The sequence below is a fragment of the Palaemon carinicauda genome, chromosome 2, assembly GCF_036898095.1.
Source record: "Palaemon carinicauda isolate YSFRI2023 chromosome 2, ASM3689809v2, whole genome shotgun sequence".
Taxonomy (NCBI): domain Eukaryota; kingdom Metazoa; phylum Arthropoda; class Malacostraca; order Decapoda; family Palaemonidae; genus Palaemon; species Palaemon carinicauda.
Window position 1 is genome coordinate 60,917,535 of NC_090726.1, and position 24,343 is coordinate 60,941,877.

The 24,343-nt window shown below is 37.2% G+C and overlaps 1 protein-coding gene across 2 annotated transcripts in view; it reads left to right on the forward strand.

The window, feature by feature from the left end:
* Positions 1 to 11,644, forward strand: part of Sec3 (exocyst complex component Sec3) — a 327,711-nt gene extending 316,067 nt beyond the window's left edge. For both annotated transcript variants that reach the window (XM_068356333.1, XM_068356340.1), the window contains 3 exons: positions 646 to 749; positions 4,268 to 4,358; positions 10,841 to 11,644. In XM_068356333.1, the coding sequence (XP_068212434.1) occupies positions 646 to 749; positions 4,268 to 4,358; positions 10,841 to 10,993 (348 nt within the window). In that variant the 3' untranslated portion in view covers positions 10,994 to 11,644. The remainder of the gene's footprint in view (positions 1 to 645; positions 750 to 4,267; positions 4,359 to 10,840) is intronic.
* The last annotated feature ends 12,699 nt before the right edge of the window (positions 11,645 to 24,343 follow it).

The window sequence follows — 24,343 nt, forward strand, 5'->3', positions numbered from 1 at the left end:
TATATTTATATATTTATATATATGTATACTGTATACGGTGTATATACATAGTATATAAGAGGAATTATAGCATCAAATTTACTTGTGATCATTTATTTATATACGCTATAAATACCTCTTATTATCGAATTTGCTCTGCCTCGGAATCAGATACTCAAGGGGAATTAACTTTATGATTATAGCTTATGTTTGGCCAAGGATTCAAAGCTGTATGTATGTATGTATGTATATATATATATATATATATATATATATATATATATATATATATATGTATATATATTATTTATATGTGTACATATATATATATATATATATATATAATGTATATATGTGTGTATATATATATATATACATATATATATGTATATATATATATATATATATATATATATATATATATATATACATATATATATATATATGTATATATATATATATATATATATATATATATATATATATATAAATGTTTGTATATATGTTCGTTATTATAACTTCTTTTGTCTTTAATAAGCTTGTAATGTAAATTCAGCTTGCTATTCTAACTTTTGATTGTATATGAATAGTATTACTGTATGTGCAAAATTTTTAAAGACAACTATAGCTCTAAATTAATGCACAAAACTTATTCTTTATTGACAGTTATTCTTTGATGGAGTTACTGCAAAGGTTGCTGGGGGCGTGAAAGAATCAGAGGTTGGATATCAGTTGGCCTTTAGTAAGCAAGAGCTTAGGAAAGTTATCAAGTAAGTATTCTTTCTTAACTTTAAAGAGTTACATAGAACTCATGTCAGTATTCGTAAACTGTATTCTATAAAGAAAGGTAAATATGGGTCAAAGTAGAAATTCTAGTATTTTAAACTGTATTTATTCCAGAAATAAAGTAGACAGACACTCAGTGGTATGCAGACCGCCGCAGCAGCTTATTTATCGACCTTGACCTTAACATGTATTAATTGGCGTGGATTTTCATATACTCAAATATGAACCAAGTTTGAAGTCTATGTGACAACAATATTCAAACTTATGGCTAATTATGGGAATTGAACATTTTGCTTGCCTGTGACCTTGACCTTCCAAAATTTATTCAGTTCCAACTTTTTACATAACAGATAATCCCAGCAAGTTTCATTACTCTACACTTAAAATTGTGGCCAGGAAGCTGTTCACAAACAAACACACAAACAGAGGGTAAAACATAACCACCTTCCAACTTTGTTGGTGGAGGTAACAAAACCAGCTATCACATTATGAAGGCCAGGAAAAAGTAAATACTATAAAGAATAAAATGAATTAGTACAAAACCATATTATACCAGGTTGTATTAAGAAAAGTATAATGAAATTGTAAAAATAACTTATTAATTAGAAATAATATAATTTTAATGCTACATTTTACAACTGTGTATCATTGTTCAGTTGCTGTATATAGATGATGATGATCTATTAAATGTTGAAGAGCATATTCATTTATTTCAGAAAGCATAACTAATAAGTGGAAAATTGTGTTATGACTTTGTAGAAATGAGGGTAAACATGCAACCAAAGTTTTACTGTGCAAGGTATTGACTACAATCAGAAAATCTATGTTTCTTGCAAAATCCATACCATTATATGATGAAATTTTGGATAGGTGGCCGGTTTGAGAGGAGAGAGGGGCACTCACACGTTGAGCAATGGAGATTCTCCTGAAGAGTGGAAATGGTACAGAATAAAGCTTTCTTGGGTGTTCTGTTGTTACGAGTCTTCCATTCCAATGACAACTGAAGCATTGAAATTATTTTCAGTTGAAGAGTTTGAATACTAATGGACTTGCTGCAGGTGTATTCACTCTGTATGACAGGGAATGCTCTCCTGTATTCGGTGCTTGCTCTGTAACAGTGAATCACAGGAATTTTATAGCCTTCCAGCAAATAATCAAATTCATGAGTTGGTGTCAAACAACCAGAAGCCAAGAACCGATTGCATTTGCCTTCAATCACTTGAGGTTATATTTTCTCTTACGAGTTACTTTTTCTCCTTTTCTTTGTCCAGGTAGTTTTGGTGGATATAACCTGAGTAGTAAAGTTTAATGGTACCATTTTCATTGTCTTTGGTCTTGGAGTCTTCATTGTCATGCTTATTAAAGATTATTTTGACTCCTTTGGTCAACTATTTTAAAAATTTCATTCCTTTGATAGAAAGTTGATCTCATCATATATAACAAATATAAAGTACCCAGGTATAACCCACATGCCTTATGGTGAATGAGTACTAATTTACCAAATCATCTTTCATATCACAAACAAAAGAGAGAGAGTGAGATATATATATATATATATATATATATATATATATATATATATATATATATATATATATATATATATATATATATATATATGAGCACACCCATCACCCAAACAAAAGTCTTGTCTTGTGGTAGCCTATTGGAAACGTTCCTGCCTTGCGATCTGCTGGACTGGGATTTGAGCCCCACTCAAGCTCAATAGTCTTCTTTAGTGGCTGCTACCTTGCCATCCTTGTGAACAAAGGATGGGCCTTTTTGGCAAGCCTATAAGTCATCAGCAACCAATGCCTGGTCCTACCTGGTCCTATCTTGGGTGGAGAGTGCCTTGGGTGCTGATTATATGTATACAGTACATGGTCATTCTCTAGGGCATTGTCACTGTCCCTTGCCTCTGCCATGCATGAACGACCTCTAAACAAAAGTAGCAAAAGAAGTTACGTAGAAAAAGAGCCAACACCAAATGTGGTGTAACTAGAGCAAAAGCCACTCTTACACCCAAGTGAATTAACCCCTAAAAGTGAAATCAAAACATAAAGATCATATTATGATTGAGTTTGATTAGACTACTTTCAATAATTACCTCTCACTCTTGACCAACTTTGCCAAATATTAAGTCTGGTTCATTATTTTTTATGGCAGTATCATTATATGGCTGCTTTATATTTTAGTTAACTTTTTCTCATCTGCTCTCAGTTAGTTGATCAAATGCCAATAAAAGGGGATTCTAAGTTATTTAATATGTCTGATGTGTTTCAGTATCATTGAGTCTAGTATCATTAGGTAGTAGGTTGGCCAGTGGACCAGCCAGCCATTGAGATACTACTGATAAAGAGTTATTGAGTCCTTTGACTGGTCATACAGTGGTATATTGGATCTCTCTCTCTGGTTACGACTTATTTTTCCTTTGCCTACGTATGACTTGAATAGTGTGGCCTATTCTTTACATACTCTCCTCTGTCCTCATACACCTAACAACACTGAGATTATCAAACAATTCTTCTTCGCTCAAGTGGTTAACTACTGCACTGTAATTGTTCAGTGGCTACTTTCCTCTGGGTAAGGGTAGAAGAGACTCTTTAGCTATAGTAAGCAGCTCTTCTAGGAGGAAACTCCAAATTCAAACCATTTTTCTCTAGTCTTGGGTAGTGCCATATTCTCTGTACCATAGTCTTCCACTGTCTTAGGATCGAGTTCTCTTGCTTGAGGGTACACTCGGGCACACCATTCTATCTTGTTTCTCTTCCTTTTACTTTTATTTTAATGTTACAATTCTTAGAATATTTCATTTTAATTGTTAATTACTTTTTCTTGTAGTTTATTTATTTTCTTTCCCCACTGGGATATTTTCCCTGTTGGAGCCCTTGGGCTTATAGCATCTTGCTTTTCAAGCTAGGGTTGTAGCTTAGCAAGTAATAATAATAATATTATGAATTCTTTGTCTCCACCCCTTTTATGTGCATTATAGTTTCCCATGTTTTTATTTCAAGACTGTTGTTAATCTCCTTTGTCAGACACAGGAGATACATAGTGTTTTAAATCACAGCTTTGAGACAAAGATTACTTTGCCAGATGGATGAATTGATGTTTATTTTATTTTCACTTAATCATGCTATTGAGCACAAACATTTATTATACCTTGTTGATTAAGCTTGCATAGTAGTGTCAGTTTAGCTCTACTTGCCATCTAGTTTTTTTTTAAATTGCATATCCTTCTTACAAAACTTACAAGTATTGTAGAATGGATGTGTAGTGTTTAGATCTTCTTATTATTGACAAACTTCTTTATGGACCTTGCAACTATCTCTCAGATACTTTATTTTTTAGTATATGGTTGTGTTACTGAGGATGGTATACTGTATTTTAAAACTAATTTTGCATTTAGTTTCCAAACTTTAATGCAACATTTATTAATAGATCATAGAAAAATATTTAATTGACTACAGTTGTAATTGATTCCTTTTTGTGTTGTAATCAGAGAGTATCCGGGGAAGGAGGTAAAACGAGGCTTAGATCAGCTCTATAAGAAGGTGGAGAAACATCTCTCAGAGGAAGGAAATTTGCTTCAGGTAAGTTCAGTGCAAAAGGTATTTGTTTGTAGTCTTTAAATTTCTTTTTATTAAGTTCTCCTAGTTCAGGTTCTATTTGTAATACTATTAGCATGCTAGTTATTTGTATTTGTATTGTTGTTTACATTGCACACACTATATCTAGATTTGATGGCTCTCTGTGATGATTAGTAATTTCCTCTATTATTCTCTTTTTTGGTTTTTCACTATTTTTACATATCAATCTACTGTATTTTGTGAAAGTTTGCTTTGAAAGTTATGGCCTTTCATTTGTGTTCTATATAAGTTTTTTGCAAATTTTGAATATAATAATAATAATAATAATAATAATAATCATCATCATCATAATAATGATAATCATGATGATGATGATGATGATAACGATTGATAATTGATAATTATTAATTAAGAATTAATAGCTAATAATAATTAATAATAATAATAATTAATAATAATAGATAATAATAATAATAAATAATTAATAATAATAAATAATAATAATAATAAATAATTAATGATAATTAATAATAATTAATAATATTTTGTTAACATTTACAATAATTTTGTTATTCAGCATGGGCACATATTTGTAGGAAAAATGTAATGAAAACCATTAACTTTTCAAAGCAAAATTTTAAAGAATAGTAGTTGTGTAAAGAGGATGAACCAGTTGTAATATTAAAAGAAAATTTTGTCAATATGATTGATATGCATATTCCCTATCTGGTTCAATGATGATTGTAGACATGCTTTATGGAGAATCAGGAGTCTTATCATTTTCGGAAAAGTAATTGATGAGAATTAACTTGGAACAACTACATTCAGCTAAGAGTCATTGCCAAGAGAGAGTATGTTTTCAACTGTTAATTAATACAATTTAATCATAAAAGGAACCCCTTGGGCTACACTTAGGTTTTCACTTTTTTGTGTAAACGTAACAACTCATCCTTTGTTTAAACCAGTGGGTTTTTCCACTCACTTTCCAAAGGGATAAACCAGTATTTTAGCTTATGTAATCTACAGAGCAAGGAGAAACTTATTTTGCCCCATTTGTTGTTTCTTGAAGCCAAACTGACTAATTTAGTTTTATAATCCCATGAAATTAGGACTCTTATTTAAGCTTGTATTCTTATTCTTTTTATTACAGATGATTTTTAGCACCTATGTTGTCTTTTATTTTTTGTAGATTACCAAGATGATGTTCTTTTTGCCCTTGGAGAATTGGTAATGTTGATTATAGCAGGGATGATAGTGATAATGACATACCAGCACTGTTATCTAATAGTGCTTAACTAGCCAAGTTAAGTGATGAGCTGCAAAAGCTCTCAACTTCTTGAGCTTCATTTGTTAAATCTCAGAATGCCAGTGAGTTTTCACTTGAAGGTGGTAATTCTGTTCTAACCTAGCCGGTTGCTAACTCTGACCTAACATCTCAAGTTGGGTCTAGTAGTAATAGTGTTCAATCCAGTAAACGTTTGGTAGTTTACCGCACCTTACATATTTGAGATCTTCTCTCATTCTCAATTTTTTTTTACAGCCAGCATAAGCCTTTGTACCATAGTCTTTTGCTGTCCTAGGGTAGAGTTCTCTTCCTTGAGGGAACACTTGGGCTTACTATTCTATCTTCTTTCTCTTCATCTTGTTATCTTGAAGTTTTTAAAGGTTATATATGGAAGATCTATTTTAATGTTGATACTGTTCGTAAAATATTGTTCATTACCTCTCTTGTAATTTATTTATTTCTTTCTTTATTTCCTTTCCTCACTGGGATAATTTTCCATGTTGGAGCCCTTGGGCTTATTGCACCCTGCTTTTCCAACTAGGGTTGTAGATTAACTAGTAGTAATAATAATGATAATTCTGTCTTCGCGTGAGTTAGGTGCACATAACAGATACCTGCGAAGATTGAAAATCTACATAATATTGGTGCTGTAGGACAAGTCAACTTACAATCCCCAAAAATAAATGACCAATGCCTACATGCAGTCGACTAGAACCCTAGGTTACTCACTCTAGTTTGTTTTCATGGGGTTTCTATTATGGTATTGTAGTTTATATTACTGTACTTTACAAAGGTAATTGTACATTACTATCACTGCTTCAACACAAGGTAAGACAACTCATATCATGACAAGTACTGACCATATGTATAAGTAACAACAAAAGAGACTGTTGTTCCTAACTACAATACCTACTAATTCTGTGGTATATGTTATTGTAATGTACAGTACTAACACTAAATTACAGCTTAATTTGCAAAGATGAGGCAACACATTACTCATAAGTGATCGCTGCTTTTACGAGGTCACCTCACAACTTTACCATAAGTAGCCTGTAACTCTGTACAGTACTGTATTTTGTATACTTTACTGTAAATACAATTTAATTCTTTCTCAATTAATGTATGAATATTCTAAGACCTTTAACAGTAAAAGGTAATATTAAAAAAAGCTGCAGTTCTCGTACATCACTTGACATTTATGAAGTTCTATGCAGAGAATCTTGTGATGGATGATGCAATCCTTGAAGTGCAGTGGAATACTAGTATTCAATATTGAACATGAAGGGTGTATGCATTCATATTCCTAAGTACACAGTATGTAACAAATCCTTACGTAACTTGACATTTGTTGCTTAACAAATAGCCAGGGGCAATGCTTTTGCAATGAAGGATGCTGGGAGAATGAGGCAGAGTCAGCCAGAGAAAGGCCCTTGTGCAGGGAGGAAAAGGGTGTGAATACTTGGTGCAAAGACGCACAGGTTTAAAAACGTCAAGCTGTGTGCAGCAGTCCTAACTCGGATAATGTCATGAGGTGTGCGAAGAATCAAAACTTTATTTTAATTATTACCCGGATTTCAATAAGTGGAATACTGAAGCCGCGAAGATAGAGGGTCAGCTGTAATTACTTTAGACCTTTCTGTTGCTGCTAAGTCTTGCCTTCCTGTAATCCTAATTTCTCTTTTACACAACTAGATTGCGAGGAAAGAGAAAATGCTGTTAGTCTGGATCCAAATATTCCTTCACTCACTAAGTAAATGCTCTGAACCTCTTCCATACTGCTCAGTTGCACTGTTGCCGACCTTTGCATACAGCTTAAGACTTCCTCCCCCATTGAAAAAGAGTATATTGACATTCACTTGCAATATTGATACAATAATAACAATAATAATGATGATAACGATAGGCATAATAATACAGAAACATTAATGGAAAGGATAATACTGTATGGTAATAATAATAATAAGAAGAAGAAGAATAGTAAGAATATTGTAATAATAATAATACGGTAATGCTAAGGCCCACCACTTGGGACTACCCGCCAACTGCAAGTGTTTTGACAATCGCTTGCACCTAATAATACTAATGTTGAGGATTGGGTGATAATAATAATAATAATGATGATATAAATATGAAAATAGTAATAAAAGTAATAGTAATACTAATAATGCTGTTACTACTAATAATAAATATGGCAGTAAAGCTACAAAATAAAGATAATAATAATAATAAAAATATAGAAGTAGCAGTATTAGTAAAAAAAAAATGAAAGGCCAACCAAGGCCACACCTTTTTCCCATTTAGTAACCTTAATTGTCATCTATTTTATTTTGATAGAAAAGTGTTTGTTACTAAACCCTTGAGTGTTTTCAATGTTTTTCAGAGGCTAGTACAGTATGTAATATGTAACACTTGCCAAAAATATGTCCTCTGCTGTGTTTGGGTTGATGGTGTTAAGTAGAAATTGTTGATTACTACTGCCTCAGCAGTCCAAGACTTGGGGCCTGGGAACCTTGCTTGTTATCTCCCTCCCCTCTTGAGAGTTCTTGTGCCAAGCCAAAAAATGTTCCTTGGAGTATAGTTTAGGCATCCCAGGGCAGTGGTACATGGCATCCTTTCTCTTCTTAAAGACCTTAGAGCATATGAGACATATCTTCTGTTTCTTGGGTTGAAATTTAACTGGCATGTATGACATCCATCTTAGGCACCTTTATGGGTTTCTGTAACTTATTCTCTGTTGGCTGAAGGATGGCCCTGTCATCGGCACTATGGTATAACAATGAATCCTTACTGACTTTGAAAATTAATGCCATGAAGTCCTTTTTGTAACATTTGCTTAAACCAGATAAACATTCAGCAGTACCCATAAGATAAACCTTATGTAGAGTTTTTTAACCAGACAAAAGATTTTTTACAAAGGCATATGCTTTAGGCAGTTGGTTTGCAATATCAACGCTGCTCAACAGACTGTCCATATTTATCAATGTGAAGTGGTTTGTGAAAAAGTACAGACTTATCCTCGAAGTATGTTTGTTCCTACATGGTATACAAACCATCCTTAATTTCTGTAGCTAAGGAGAGACTGATTCAGCATGAGCTAGACTCCGTCGTTAAACTTGAATAACAAGCGGTTATTCAGCTGGTGAGGGTGCAGGCCGAGTAGCTCAGCCCTCTTTCCTACCGGATAGCCTTTACTTTTGATTTGCCTGCAGATGCATACACATATACAGTCAGCTCCTGTCAAACTTTTTCATTTTCTTAGATAATGTGGTAGGGAAGCAGGTAGTTCGTGGCTGCGGGGGGGAGGATGGAGACTGCAACCAATTTATGGTTAAACTGGTTGTAGATCCACACTCTCTCTGTGCTTCTCATAATTGGCATGACTTTTAGCAGACATCCCAGTTGACTGAGTAAAGGTTTTCACCTCCAGTGCAGTGGTAAGTGTATGCCCTGAAGAGGAAGAAGCTTTCATTGTGATCAGACTGTGCAATGCTCAAGAAGACTCCTGGGAAGTTTTTTACTGCTTCAGTCTCCTCAGGGAGTGCAATTACTGCTGTTGCCCCTATGAAATTAGATTTGCAGTCCTGGCAGGATACTGGAAACTAATTGTCTGTGTTCCTCTTATCCTAAGAACTTCAGAACTAATTTGCTTAGTGATTGCATTAACAGATGACGAAAGAGCTTTCCTCCATTATTCAGCAGGAGATAAGGACCTTTTCAGAATTCTACAGAAAATAGTGTTAATTGACTCTGATATAGGACAATTTTCCTTGTTTTCAATTCTTTGTGGCATCCAAACAGTCAAATTTGTTGGGAGGTTTTGTAGACCAATCTTCACAGCAGCCTACATGAACCTGGGGGCTCATGTTCCTGGTACTGAATGGTGTTCACAGCCCCAGTGGCATATTTTATGCCTCAAGTTTCACAAATTCATAAGAAAAATCCCAACCTCTATATCAGTTAGTAATTCAGTTTCTAGCCAGTTCAGTGGCAGAGATAAATCTACCTCAAGGTTCTTGTCATGGAGGTCAAATGTCATTACAGTCAGTTTCAGCACCCTGGAAGCTAGATACTTGCTTTTTAGTTGACACATCATTGATTTTTATGCAATTCCTTCATTCAGTTTGATCAGACAGGTGCTGGAAAAATTAAAAACCTCTAATCTTATGATTATACTTGATGCTTCACTGTCATCTTGGCAGGACTAGTATTTAGACTTTAATCAGCTTTTCGGAGAATTTCTTAGCAACTTACAAACATTAAAGAGATATTTGAAGTATTCACTCTTCCAAATTAAGGTGGTCAATTCTGCTCAGAGGCAGTTATCACTGTATGGAATAAAACATTGAGAAATTCTTAGTGCAAGTACTTGAACTCCCCTGCTTAGAAATGACTGTTTTACGATGATTCTTCCTGCACTCCATGAAAGGTTTACTCATAAAATGATTCAGTTGCTGTATGGGTCCTCATCTTAGCTCTTTTAGTCTTTCCAGGACTCATACAGTCTAGTTTGAGAGTCCTCCATTATCTCATCTTGGGCCTTTTAGTCTTTTAAGCACCCCTTACAATCTAGTTTGAGAGTCCTCCAGTTGACATCTTGCCCTGAAGTGTACCCTCCTGTAAATAGTTTCATCTGTGAGATGTGGGAGTGAGCTATATTGTGCTTTGTCTGATAGTCACCTTCACCAAAGCTTTGTCTTTCTTTTGGCCTCTTACTCCTGTTGCCAAGACTCGGATGGCTTTTAGTTAAGATTGTGGGAGCACTTTTCAAAAAATGATGTGTTTTCTCCTCTGAGATACTTATTACTGTATTCAGGAATGTGCTGAGGTCCATGCAAAAAAAGGCTGGCCAAATAAGAGTGAGTTTTTACAAGATTTGGGCTCATTCTAGATGGGGTGGTTCAATCTCCTATTCACAAGTTACAAGCTTAGGTTCTTCTGTCCTTTATCAAAATTATTTTTGGATCTCTGTTATGCACTTTGGCTGAGTAATGGCGTTTAGGATACTATAAGATATGCGATTAGATTTAATTTTAAGATATAACTCTTCATGCTACCTGAGGCTTAATTTTTGGCCCAGTTATAAGATTAAACTATTTACTGATAACATTAATCAATACCATGTTTTTGATTCCTGAGATTTACAGTTTTCAATCTTATTGCTAGACTGTGACTGCTTGATATGACTGAATCATCATTTCAGGTTGTTTGGAGAGCAATGCAAGAGGAATTTATTCGTCAGTACAAATTGATCGAGGATCTCATTCATCGTTGTTATCCAGGGGCTATGATTAATTTAGAATTTTCCATTGATGATATATTGAATTATTTTTCTGACATTGCACAATCACATTAAGACTGTAAGAAATAGAGAATATATATATATAACATTCATCAGCTGATTTTTTAGAAATGAAAGTCATATGAATTGAATGGAACTGCTTCTGTTACTAGTTAAGGCTGTTCTCATATTGAAATAGTAATATTGTACAGAACTATTACTGTGTTTTACATCTTATGTATTGAGAATTCTGAAATACAGTATAATGTATGACAGTTTTGTTTTGTCATTAGGAGTTTAAAGTACTTTGTTGTATTTAGTCATTTCTTTTGTTTTCAAAGGTATATTAAGATATATATATTATATTTTATATAAAATCTAGAAAGTAGTATCAAAGGAGATGAAGAGTAAACAGATTATGTTTATTTCAGAGCTACTCAAGAAAATTATTCTTGTTTTCTCGTTTCACATGTAGATATAAAATAATGTTGAGGCTAAAATTAACAAACTTCTAAAGTTTTCTTGCAAAACATGTTTTGTATTTAGAAACTTGCACATTTTTACATAAATTAATACATAATTAAGTGCTATTTTATCGCTGAAATTCATGATAGTCATTTATGGTCTTCCCCTTTTACAGATCTTAGTTGAATTAAAATTGCTTTTGATAATACTGTTATCATAATTATAATACTGTTTATCCTGTATAAATCTCAGTAACATGAAGCTTTTATTTATCAAGCCTTCAAGTGACAGCTTTTAATGCTTAATCAGTTAGAGTATCATTTTGAGCTTTTCAAAATGATGAGTGTTCGGCATATCAAAACGATAACTGTCCGGCATGTCCGCCAATTACTACACCGAGAGGTTTGGACCTGTACTATATGATGCCTATTGACACATCTCTATTGCCCAACACTTATGACTTTACCTTGTGTTTTGGCTAGGGAAGGCAGTGTACAGGTTCAAAGCAATGTCATTTGGCCTCAACATCGTTCCAAGAATGTTTACAAAGCTAGTAAAGGTAGTGATCAAACTCCTAAGGTTGAAGGGAGTTCAGATCATAGATTATTTAGATGATTGGCTGATTTGGGCGGAGATAAAAGAATTATGCCTTAAATACAAAAAAAAGATTTTGCAGTTTCTTCAGGATCTTGGATTTTTTATCAACTTTGCAAAGCCAAGACTAATTCCAAGAGGGATAATTCAGTGATTAGGTTGCCAGAGGAATATGGTGAAAACCACACGAGTTACAAAAGCATCTTGGCAAAGAATTATAAGCAAGGTCACAGCCTTAGTTTTGATCCGCTTCTCTTCCAGGAGGCAACTGTAGAAGATTTTGGGCACTTTCAGTTTGTGTACGATAGTCATTGTTATAAGAACAGAATGAAAGACTACAATTCAGTGAGGAGAAGTGTGTCTTGGAAGAGGTTTTGAGACAGACGGGCTCAGTTACCCAGTCAATGCAAAAGAATTCTCAGGTCATGGACGGCACCAAATTCTTTGGCCAGGTCAGTCCCATTGGTCCCTCCTTGGTTACCATCATTAATTTAAGAGGTGTCCAGGTCGGGCTGAGGAGGTCATTCAGAGGAGATGTTTTTGTTTGGGAAATGGCCCTCAGTTTGTAGCAGTCCACATAAATTTGTTGGAACTGATGACAGTCTTCCTGATATTGAAGAGAATTCATCCAAAAAGGAACTAGCACATAAAGACCTTCATAGACAACCATGCGTCAGTGTGTTCCCTCAAAAAGCTCCTGCTCGAGAAATCTTGGTGCAGTGACCCTTTCTATTATGAAGCTCTTTCAGGAGAAAAATATGTTCCTCTCACCATTCCATCTGACGGGTTCTCTCAATGTAGTAGAGGACAGCCTATCGGGGCAAGCAGACAGTCCTGCATATGGAATAGACCAGAGTTCTTTTCAGGAAGTTTTGAAGTTAACTCTGGATCTCCAATTAGACCTGATCACTACGAAATATAACCATAAACTTCCACTATATGTAGCTCCGTAGGTGAATCTCACTGAATGGCAAGAAATGTTCTATACTTAAACTGGAACAGATGATCCTTAATCTATCTGTTCCTCCAAGAAGTTAGATTTCATAGTCTTTGAATATCGTTCCAGATTTTTCAGGGAGAGCTGAGCTAATACCAGCACTTTGGCCCAACAACCTGTGGTATCCATTGCTTCAGCGTCTGAGACTTAGGAATACACCCATTTTGGTCTGAACAGCTGTATAAGGAAGTAGGAAAGTGGACTACCTTCGCTTCATCCTTTCAGACCTAGACCCTTTACACTTACACTTAAATTTTTTCTCGTGTATTTTTGAGGAAATTTTCTCAGCCCACAACTTGATTTATTTGATGAGCTACAAGAGGTCTTTATCCACAAGACAATACCTATCTGTATGAAAGATATGGGTAGCATTTCTATGGAATCAGTCACCCTGTTAGATAACCCCAACGTTCTTGGCTTCCTTTCTGGTCCACCTCTTTGGGGAGAGGAGCTCCACCCATCAACTATTCTGTCATAAACCTATCTCACCAGAACCTCTCAAGTGTGCCATTGACATGTATCTTAACTCAGACATGTTTTATAAGATCACCCAGTCTTTTGTTTATCAGACCATCTCCATCCACTCCTGTGGTTTCTTGGTCTCTGGATAGAGTTCTTGAGTTCTTGGTTGGGTTGGATATCTTCACCCATTCTCTTAAAGAACCTTTACAAAAGCTATATTTTTAATAGCTTTAGCTTTGGGAGCAAGGGTCGGTGAACTGGCAACCTTTTGGGTTGACCGGGAATTCATTACAGTATCCCAGGTCTTCAAATTCTTACTCCAGTACGAGTCCTTTTTTAGCCAATAACATAGGCCTTAGAGCAGGGGAGACATTATTTCTTTGGTAATCATATTGCATTGAAATCTCTGTTCTAGCTTTTCATAGGAAAGTCCTTGGAGGTCAAACAGCACATCCCCAAAAATAAGGTTTTCCTTTGTCAAAACTATCATTATAATTTTTGTTTCTAGAGTTATATGTTAGCACCTATATTAGTAAAATAAAATACTCTCAAAGTGGTCTTTGCCTAGATTGTATAATCTTAGGCTTTAGTAAAGTATACATTTTCTACAAGTTATAATCATATATACAAGTACATTCCATCTACAACATTACCTTAAATTTCCATCGGCAAATGCGAGAAAAAAATTTGCTATATCATGATAGTGCATTTTTAAGTGTTGATATGCACTGGCTACTCATTCGAAATATGGCACCAGAATTACTAGTGGGTTGATGACTGAAGAAAACAAGTACCAGATGACAAACACACAATGTACTGTATTAGCGCCATCTGTTGCCAACATACTCTAGTAATCAGGAAAGATGATCACAGAAATTCAACTGAGGTTCTGGTCTTCCCTTCATAATCTTTGTTAGTAAATACAAAGCTAACACGCTGCACATGTCGAATAACTTCTCCAGTCTAAAAGTTGATGAGAAATAACAATGACGTGCTCCTCCCAAGATGTCAGTTTTTTTATCAGTTCTTTTTATGGATTTTAGTATTTTTAAGTTTTCTTCTCAGGATTTGTAAGGATTTGCTACACTGCTGTGCATAATAATTGTTTTTGGGTCACCATGAACCACTTTCTCTTTGCGCCCAGGGCCTAGGAACAGTTTTGTTATGTATCATTATAAAAGTAATGTTTAAACCATAAAAGAAGCTTATTCTTAGTCAAGAGTAATCCAAAGAAGGCTAGGCTACTTGCTTATACACTACAGTAATACTTCTTGGTATGAAAGCTTCTGTATGCAAAAAATTCATGATACGAAACGAGATGAAAAAATTTTCGCCTCATATCACAAAAAAATTTCAGGATCCGAAATGAGATACGGTATGAGATTCACCCGGTCGCTGAGAACGATTTTAAATTCATGGCCGCCAAACTGTATACTAGCCACCATTGTCCCTCTCTCCCATTGGTTTTCTCCCTACTCTGATGCTCATTACCCCTGTAAGATCCTGCTCTCCTATTGGTCAGCATCTATCCGATCATGCATCTACAGTACGTACGGGAGTTCCTCGACCATTTAGTTTCTGCAGCACTATAGTTCACATTGAATTCGTGTTGGTGATTTTGCTTTTGTGCTTTTGTTTACTGTACAGTACTGTATCGTGTTGCATTTTTCAACTCCTACATTATTAGCCATGGGTCCCAAGAATGTTGTTGATGTTCAGGGAAAGAAGAGCATGCTTTCTATGGAGACAAACCTAGAGATAATCAAGAAGTAAGAGGCTGGCATGCAGTTGAGTGTGATCGCTAAGGAATATGGCCGAAATCTGTCGACGATAGGCATCATTATTAAGCAGAAGGAAGCCATCAAAGCAGTAACACCTAAGGGCGTGACTGTTTTTTCCAGCAAGAGGAGCCACATCCATGATGAGATGGAGAGACTGCTTCCCCTTTGTATTAAGGACAAGGAAATCACTGGAGACACAATCACCGAAACAATAATCTGCCACAAGGCCAGTGCCATTTTCGGTGAGCTCGTGCGTGCTCAGGCTGAAGACAACGCAGGTCATCGAAGCAGGCACCCCCAGAGTTCTCTGGGTTGGTTTGAAAAATTCAAGAGACTTTCTGGCATTCATTTGGTGGTGCAGCATGGGGGAGGCTGCCAGCTCGGACATGAAAGAGGCCGAAGACTTTGCTAAGTTGTTCGACGAGTTGACTATAGGATATCAAGGAAGGCTACCGTCTCCAGCAAGTCTTCAACTGTGATGAAACTGGGTTTTTTTTTTTTTTAAATGCCTCCTTGGACATACAGCACGGTGGAAGAGAAGAAGCTACCCGGGCATAAGCCTATGAAGGACAGGCTTACGCTTGCACTCTGTGCAAATGCCAGTGGGGATTGTAAGGTGAAGCCCCTACTGGTGTACAGTGAACCCTCGCTACTTCACGGTTCAACAATCGCGGATTCACCACTTCGCGGGGTTTTTCCATAACCCATATATATATACATATCGCGGATTTTCCGGAAAATTCGAAAATACCGCGAAATCTGAAGACCCCCAAATACGATATTTTGTTACCTGTAATTCCATTTATACTGTAATTAGTAATATCTGCTCTTACTGATTGTTCATTGCATTACATATGATATATAATTCAGCACAGAAAGAAATAAAACACGAAAAGAGAATGTGATCATACGATAATTCAGTACGTAGTAAAATTATATCGAACATGAAACGCAAATCAGATGCAGTCATACCATATTAGAATGGTGTGTACTGTAATGGATGTGCTTCTTTTCCATGAATCTTTTGTATGTATACGTACGTAGTACAGTACTGCATCCAATAATATTCTTTGTTGCAAAAATCACATTTCGAATAAGCGTACGAGAGAGAGAGAGAGAGAGAGAGAGAGAGAGAGAGAGAGAGAGAGAGAGGCGTAAAATAGCGTACGTAAAGTGTGTATTATTATTATTGTTATTATTATTATTATTGTTGTTGTTGTTAATAAAATTATTATTGTTATTATTATTATCATTATTATTATTATTATTACTGTACTGTACAGTATTATTATCATTATTTATTATTATTACGGCATTGTACTTAATCTACGTACGTTCAGTATGCGCGGGGCATCTTCTATGAGTAGGTAACCAACGCATCATAGTACTGTAAGACGGGTTGTGATTGGTTCAAGCGCTGATAGATGACGAATCAGAACTCAAGTTTTGTTATCTAGCCTGTGATTGGTGTTTTGCCCGCATCTTCTACCCGCAGCATCAAAGTTCTCGCGGTGCTGGATCGTTCACTCTCTGTTACCGCGTATCGCTGAGTAGACGTTCTTAAGTTTGTGAAGTTTAATCTGTGCTGTGTGCGACCTTTTTAAGTTGAACTTTTTGTTACAGTACTGTACGTAAATCCTACTGCAATGGCTCCCAAGCGTTCTGCTTCTCTTAAGGCTGGTAGTGAGCCTAAACGCCACCGAAGGATGATGACGATAGCTGAGAAGGTTACGCTTCTCGACATGTTAAAAGATGGTAGAAGTTACGCGGCCGCCGGCCGCCATTTTGGCATCAACGAATCCACCGTTCGCTATATCAAAAAGGACGAGGCGAACATTAGAAAGACGGCTGCAATCACCTTTAGCAGATCAGCGAAGCGAGTCGTTACAACGCGTAATAAAACGATCGTACGCATGGAAGGTGCTTTAGCTGTGTGGATTGCCGACTGCCGGAAGAAGAACATAGCGTTGGATACGAACACCATCCAAACAAAGGCTTTGAGTTTATATGAGAATTTTGCTGCAAAGGAACCTAAAGACGACGACGGCAACCATGCTGAAGATGATGATGATGCAGATGATCCTCAACCAGGGACATCCACTAATTCCCAGCCTCAGAAACGTTTTTCCGCAAGCAAAGGATGGTTCGCGAAGTTTCAGAAACGCTTCGCCCTGAAAAGCGTTTCCCTGCATGGGGAGTCTGCTTCCGCTGACACTGCCGCTGCTGAAACTTACGTGAACCAGACGTTCAAGAATATTATCGCCGAAGGTGGATACAAGCCGGAACAAGTCTTTAATATGGATGAGACTGGCTTTTTTTGGAAGAGAATGCCGTCGCGAACTTTCCTGTTCAAAGAGGAAGCCAAAGCCTCTGGCTTTAAGGCATTCAAGGATCGCGTTACCCTCGTGATGTGTGGCAATGCTGCTGGATTTTTGTTAAAGCCGGGGCTTATTTATAAGTCGAAAAATCCTCGCGCTTTGAAAAATAAAAATAAGAATCTCCTTCCCGTGTACTGGATGCATAATCCAAAAGCATGGATTACGAAGATGCTGACCTCCAACTGGTTCCACCAGTGTTTTATCCCGCAAGTCAGTAAATATCTCTTAGAGAAGGGCTTGCCATTCAAGATCCTTCTCCTTATGGATAACGCTGGTGGACACGCAACTGACCTGTCGCATGAGGGCATTCAGGTTGAGTTCCTGCCACCCAACACCACGTCATTAATTCAACCGATGGACCAGGGGGTTATCAGGGCGTTCAAGGCCCTCTACACGAAGAATACCTTGGCGGACCTCGTTGCGTGTGTGGATGCTGCCCAAGATGACGAGGATGAAGATTTTAACTTGAAGGCGTACTGGCGGCAGTACACCATAGCCACGTGCCTGCAGAATATTCAGAAGGCACTTCAAGAGATGAAACCTGCAACCGTGAATGCGAACTGGAAGAAGTTGTGGCCCGATATTGTTTACGACGACAAGGGATTTACTCCGTCGGAAATCCAACACTCTGCAATACGGAAATCTGTGCAGTTGACTGCCATAATTGGAGGTGACGGGTTTGGCGACATGACGACTGAAGACGTCGACGAGTTGTTGGACTGCCATTCCCAGCCCCTAACTGACGCAGACCTCGAAGACCTGACGAAATCGGCAAGTGAGGAAGAGAGTGATACCCAGGAAGAGACCCAAGAAAATGTCGAAGAAACGGGCTTAACATTAGAACGGCTTGCCAAGGCCTGCAACCACGCGAAGGAGTTGAAAGAAATGTTGCAAGAGTGGGACGAGGATATGGTTCGCTCGATGCAATTCTGCAACAAGGTTGATGACATAATGACTCCCTACAAAATGCTCTTGGATCGAAAAAAGAAGCAGCGGCAACAACTTCCGATCACAATGTTCTTCCAGCCTCGCAAAAAAGAGCCAGTTCCTCCTGCTAGTACGCCTTCGGAAGAAATTGAAGTTTCCCAGGAAGAAGTTGAAGAGGTGTCCCAGGAAAAGACACCTCCGTCTGAAGAGACGTAAAATACTATCATTGGCTGCACAGTAGAACACATCATCAGCTTCATCATCATCATTTCTACTGTGCAGCAAATTCATCGCCATCACCATTCAAGTTTTTCTTCAGCTTCTTTCGTGGTGAGTACAGTAACAATCTTTATTTTTTACTTTAATATTCTTGCTGCCTGTTTTATAGTTTAGTAATGTACGTACTGTATGCATTAAGTTAAAGGGAAGGTTTTAAAAGTCTACATGTTGTAACCTATCATATTTTTTTTGTTTAAAATTTACATTTACGTACGTAAAACAATCTCTCTCTCTCTCTCTCTCTCTCTCTCTCTCTCTCTCTCTCTCTCTCTCTCTCTCTCTCTCTCTCTCTCTCTCTCTCTCTCTCTCTCGTAAATTGTTTTCCTGCTTTGCTACGTACAATACTGTATGATTTATATTTGTAAGGTAACATATTTTGTAAATGCTTTTACTGTAAATACTGTATGTACTGTATCATTATTTATCACTATCATCATGCGCGTTAAATGCCTTGTTTGTTCTGAGCGTGGTTGTTTACTGAGCCTACACGCCGTCGTTTCAGGCGGCGTCATAAAGAAAAACATTTCATTTGGAAGTCCTAAGAAAAATACGTAAACTAAAACATTGGTAATAAACAAATCAACATACAGTACAGTACTGTATAATCAATATAATCGATGCAAAAACTAACCTATACATATATGTGTACTGTACACTAAATGAGTTTGTTTCTTCATTATGATCAGAGATGAACGTAAACAAAACATTGGTTGCCATTTTTTATCGTGCTTTTTAGGTGTTTAGGAAACGCATGATATAAAATCGCCTTTAATATTTGTGCCTGTTTTAGTTTAGGGTGCTGTAGTACATGCATTAAGTGTTCTGTACATTAAAGGGTGGTTTGTTAACAGTACTACGTACAAGGGAAGGTTTTAAAAGTCCGAATATACATGTTAAATAAATAGGTAAATATCATGTCACTACTTCGCGGATTTTCACCTATCGCGCCCGCGTCTGGAACCTATCTACCGCGATAAACGAGGGTTCACTGTATCACTTAGAGACTCCTCGAGTATTGAAGGCCCACAAAGTGCTAAAGGAGAAGCTTCTGGTGATGTGGAGGGCTAATGAGAAAGCTTGGGTAACAAGACTCTCGTTCACCGAGTGAGTAAATCTCTGCTTCGGTCCGACTCAGGAAATATATAGAAGAGAAGCGCCACCTTCTGAAATCTATCGTGGTGTTGGATAATGCCCTTGCTCACCCTCCTGGCCCCGAAGAAGATATCCTAGCGGAGTATTCCTTCATCAAGGTTCTCTTATCTTCCACCTAAGATCACTCCTTTCCTCCAGCCCATGGACCAGCAAGGGATTTTCAACTTCAAGAAGCTCTATACAAAACATCTCTTCAAGAGGTGTTTCGAAATAGGGAATTTTGGAAGGAGCATTTTGATGTTGTAATATGCCTCAGACTTATCAATCAAGCTTGGCAGGAGGTTTTGAGGCACACCTTTAACTCTTCGTGGAAGAAGCTGTGGCCTAATGCCGTTTCTGCACGAGACTTCAAGGAATTCCACGTAGGCTTAGCTGGAGCCGAAGCCAAAAAAGTTGACGATCCTGAACCTGTTCCTCAACCTGTGCTTGACAAGATTGTTACACTTGGGAGGTCCATGGGGCTTGTTGTCTATGAGAATGACATTAATGAGCTTCTCAAGGAGCTTACAACAGACAACCTAAAGGAGTTGGAGGCCATGCCAGTGAACGTCATTCAAGAACAGTTCTCCAGCGGCGGCGAGGAGGAGGACCCTATGACAACGGCAGAAATTAAGCAGGCTCTAAGCTACTTTTCATACAATGCAATGCAATATATTTTAGAAAAGAGGCACAGTTCATGTTGTTGCGCAGTGTAATGATATTTGCCGGACTCGTTTCAGGAACAGCAGGCAGAAACAAGCTTCCTTGGATAGTTATTTTTAAAAGGATCATTAGTAGGCAAGAGGAAGCTAAAAGTGATCTGAAGTGGAGGTGATGAAGAAATTGATCAAATTTAGAAAGTACAAAATGTGAAGTACAGTGGTAACGTGTTTGCCTAGCATTTCGCATGGCAAGAGATCGATCCCTGCCCAGGACCGTGAGTTTAAGCTGTTAACTGGGGAGGCTACTGCTGTGTTAGGGCACCACAGTGGGGGGTTGGGCTTGCCCGACTGACATTCTGGTGAGCATCTATTCTGATGGAACCGGAACTGAAACCAGTCACCTTTAACCTTTAACCTTTAAATTAGAAAAAGGCAAAATAAAAAGAAATTTAATTTGAACTTTTTTGTAAAGTCAAGTGTTAATGTTTTCTACCATTTGTTAATGTGTTTTGTAAAATTAAGTTTTAATGCTTTCTGCCATTTCTCAATGTGTTTTGTAAAGTTTAGTGTTCTTTTTTTCTGCCATTTGTCCTCCTCCACTGCCGCCACTTTCACTTTCAGACATCGCCTCATTGGAAAGGTAAGGTTCCACATTTTCGTTATTCTCCATATATTATTGCATTACTCTATGTTCTAATAATTCTTCATTTACAGGTATTAATGATTAGGTTAGTTATTGAATGATACAAATGGTTGTACTGTATTTCATTGTGGTTAGTACAGTTTAGCTTTATTGGAAAATTTAATGTGGTGCTTTTGTTGGGCTTGGAATGAATTAGGCGATTTACATGTAAAACGTGACTCATCATACAAAGAAAACTCGATACGAAAGTCACTCCGGAACAAATTACAGTAATTTAGTATTTAGAGGCATTCCTATGTAAGGAATGATACGATAATGCCATTCCAGCCTTTGTCTTTTCCCAGCCTAACGAATTAATTTTAATAGTCCTGAACTTGCCATGCTATTATTAATATTATTAATAAATGCTAAGCTACAACCCTAGTTAGAAAAGCAGGATGCTCTAAGCCCAGGGGTCCCACCAGGGAAAATAGCCCAGTGAGGAAAGGAAACAAGGAAAAATAGAATATTTTAAGAATAGTAAGAACATTAAAATAAATATTCCCTATATAAACTATAAAAACTTTAACAAAACAAGAGGAAGAGAAACTAGATAGAACAGTGTGACCGAGTGTAACCTCAAGCAAGATAACTCTAACCTAAGACAGTGGAAGACCATGGTACTGAGGCTATGGCACCACACAAGACTAGAGAACAATGGTTTGAATTTGGAGTGTCCTTCTCCTAGAAGAGCTGCTTACCATAGCTGAAGTCTATCTTCTACCCTTACCAAGAGGAAAGTAGCCACTGAACAATTAGAGTGCAGTAGTTAACCCCTTAGGAGAAGAAGAATTGTTTGGCAATCTCAGTGTTGTCAGGTGTATGAGGACAGGAGAATGTGTAAAGAATAGGCCAGACTATTCGGTGTCTGTGTAGGTAAAGGGAAAGAACCGTAAGTAAAGAGAAGGGCCCTATGTAGTACTGTCTGGCCAGTCAAAGGACCCCATAACTCTCTAGCGGTAGTATCTCAACGGGCGGCTGGTACCCTGTCCAACCTACTACCATTTGGCGGTATATCTTAGCAATCCATGTTTGCTAACGGTTATATAAGCAGATGAGCAACTTGGAGGAGTAACAAGAACTTTGGGTGGAGGAAATGCCCCCTAAATCTCGATGAAGTCAGTGGCAGCAGGGTGACGGATTGGGATTAGGGCAATATACAAAATGTCTTTTCGGCTTCTACTCCTGATGCCTGGCGGATGAACTAGCTGGAATTGGTATGGACCATCAGGGGTCACTTGCCATCGTTAGATAGGCACTGCGCATTACAAGGAACTGGCTATCCTTTTATGAATTTAGCCAATATATCCTCTATGGATTTAGTCAGTCTATGGAAAGCATAAATGACAGAATGGCCCCAGTCCTGGGGGTAGCGCGTTGCTAAGAATCTCCCGGTTTATAGATAGTAAAGAAAAATTTGTATAGTAACTGGGATGTTAGAACCAAGAATCAGATTGAGAAGTTACAGCAAGTGGAGAATGAAATTATGAAATATAGTTTGTATATCTTGGCCCTAAGTGAAACACATAAGGGGATTGGAAAGAAATCTTAGACCAAGGCAATATATATATCTACTTAGGAAGAGCAGATGGAGTTGGAAGAGGAGTAGGAATAATAATGACTCCAAGAGTAGAAAAGGCTATAACAGAATGGAGAGCTGTAAACAGTATATTGTTACTGGCAAAGTTTAAATCAAAGCCATGCAATATGAGAATTATAGTTTACTATGCACCAACACATTATTCCCCTGAAGAAAAGAAAGATGAATACCATGAAAACTGCAGTGTAATAGAAGAGATCCCAGAGAGAGGTATGAAAATTGTAATTGATGACTTCAGTGCTAAAGTTGAAAAAAATAATCAAGGTATAGAGAATGTGATGGGTGTTGAGGGTCTTGGTGAAGTTGCAAATGAAAATGGGGCACACTTTATAAGTTTTAATTCAACAAATAATCTTATGTTATTGGAGGTACTCTTTTCTAGCACAAGGACATCCACAAATATACATGGACTTCACCATGTGGTAATTACAAAAATCAAATAGATTACATAGCCATTAATAAAGAGAAAAGGAGGACTCAGAAAAGTAAGAAACTATAGAGGTGTGAATATTGGTAGTGATCACCAGCTCCTCATTGCCACACTGAAATTAAAACTGAAAGCACCCAACAGAAGTGTAGATAGATTACCTAGGTTTGATGCAACTAAGTCTTTTAGAAGATGAGCACAAGGAAACATTTGCAATTGAATGTAGGAATCAATTTGCAGTCTCAGACATTAGGAGACAAAGACCAGACAATTAATTGAGAATGGTGTGATATCAAGAGCATAGATCAATCAGATGGTAATGAAGTTTTGGATCAAGCCGTTACAAGGAGAAACCCATGTACTGTACTTTATATCAATGATATGCGGCACAGAAATTCATTGTTGAAAGTTTTCGAGGAAGTAATGAAAATTGCAAGGTAGAGCATGCTAAGTATTCCAGTAGTGATAGTGAAGTCAAAAGAAAAGTCAGGAATGACTGGAGAGAATACTTAGACAGGAAAGTAGACAAGGCTGACAAAGCTATGAATTCATCGAGTGCCTTTAGTGTAAGAATTGCTCATAGAATTGATAATAAAATCTCTACATGGGCAAAAAAAGAATCAACATATACCCACCAAAAAGAGAGATCTGTTTTAATGGAAGATGAAAGGCAACGTTGGATGGAACACTTTAGTGATTGATATACCTGAACATGACACTGAGTGCTAGAATGATGTCTGTCTAGACAATTAGTGGGTTTGTTCTTAACGCAAGACATAGGGTTCTTATTAGGGTAGGGTGAGGTTTTATCACACTGATTCCTAGCCAAGTTTGTAAAACTCTGTGAGAACCCTAAACTGACGTGGGGAAGTTCTACAACGCCCTCTATAGTCTGGTGGGCGTATAGTCACATTATTTCTAGAATCACTATGACGTGGAGGAATTCTCTCACGCGTCAAGGTGGCAGTGCACTTAAGGGTGACAACTTGCTTAGACCTGTTAGCCTGCTCAGACTGCGGAGAGTAACCTCACGCACAGAT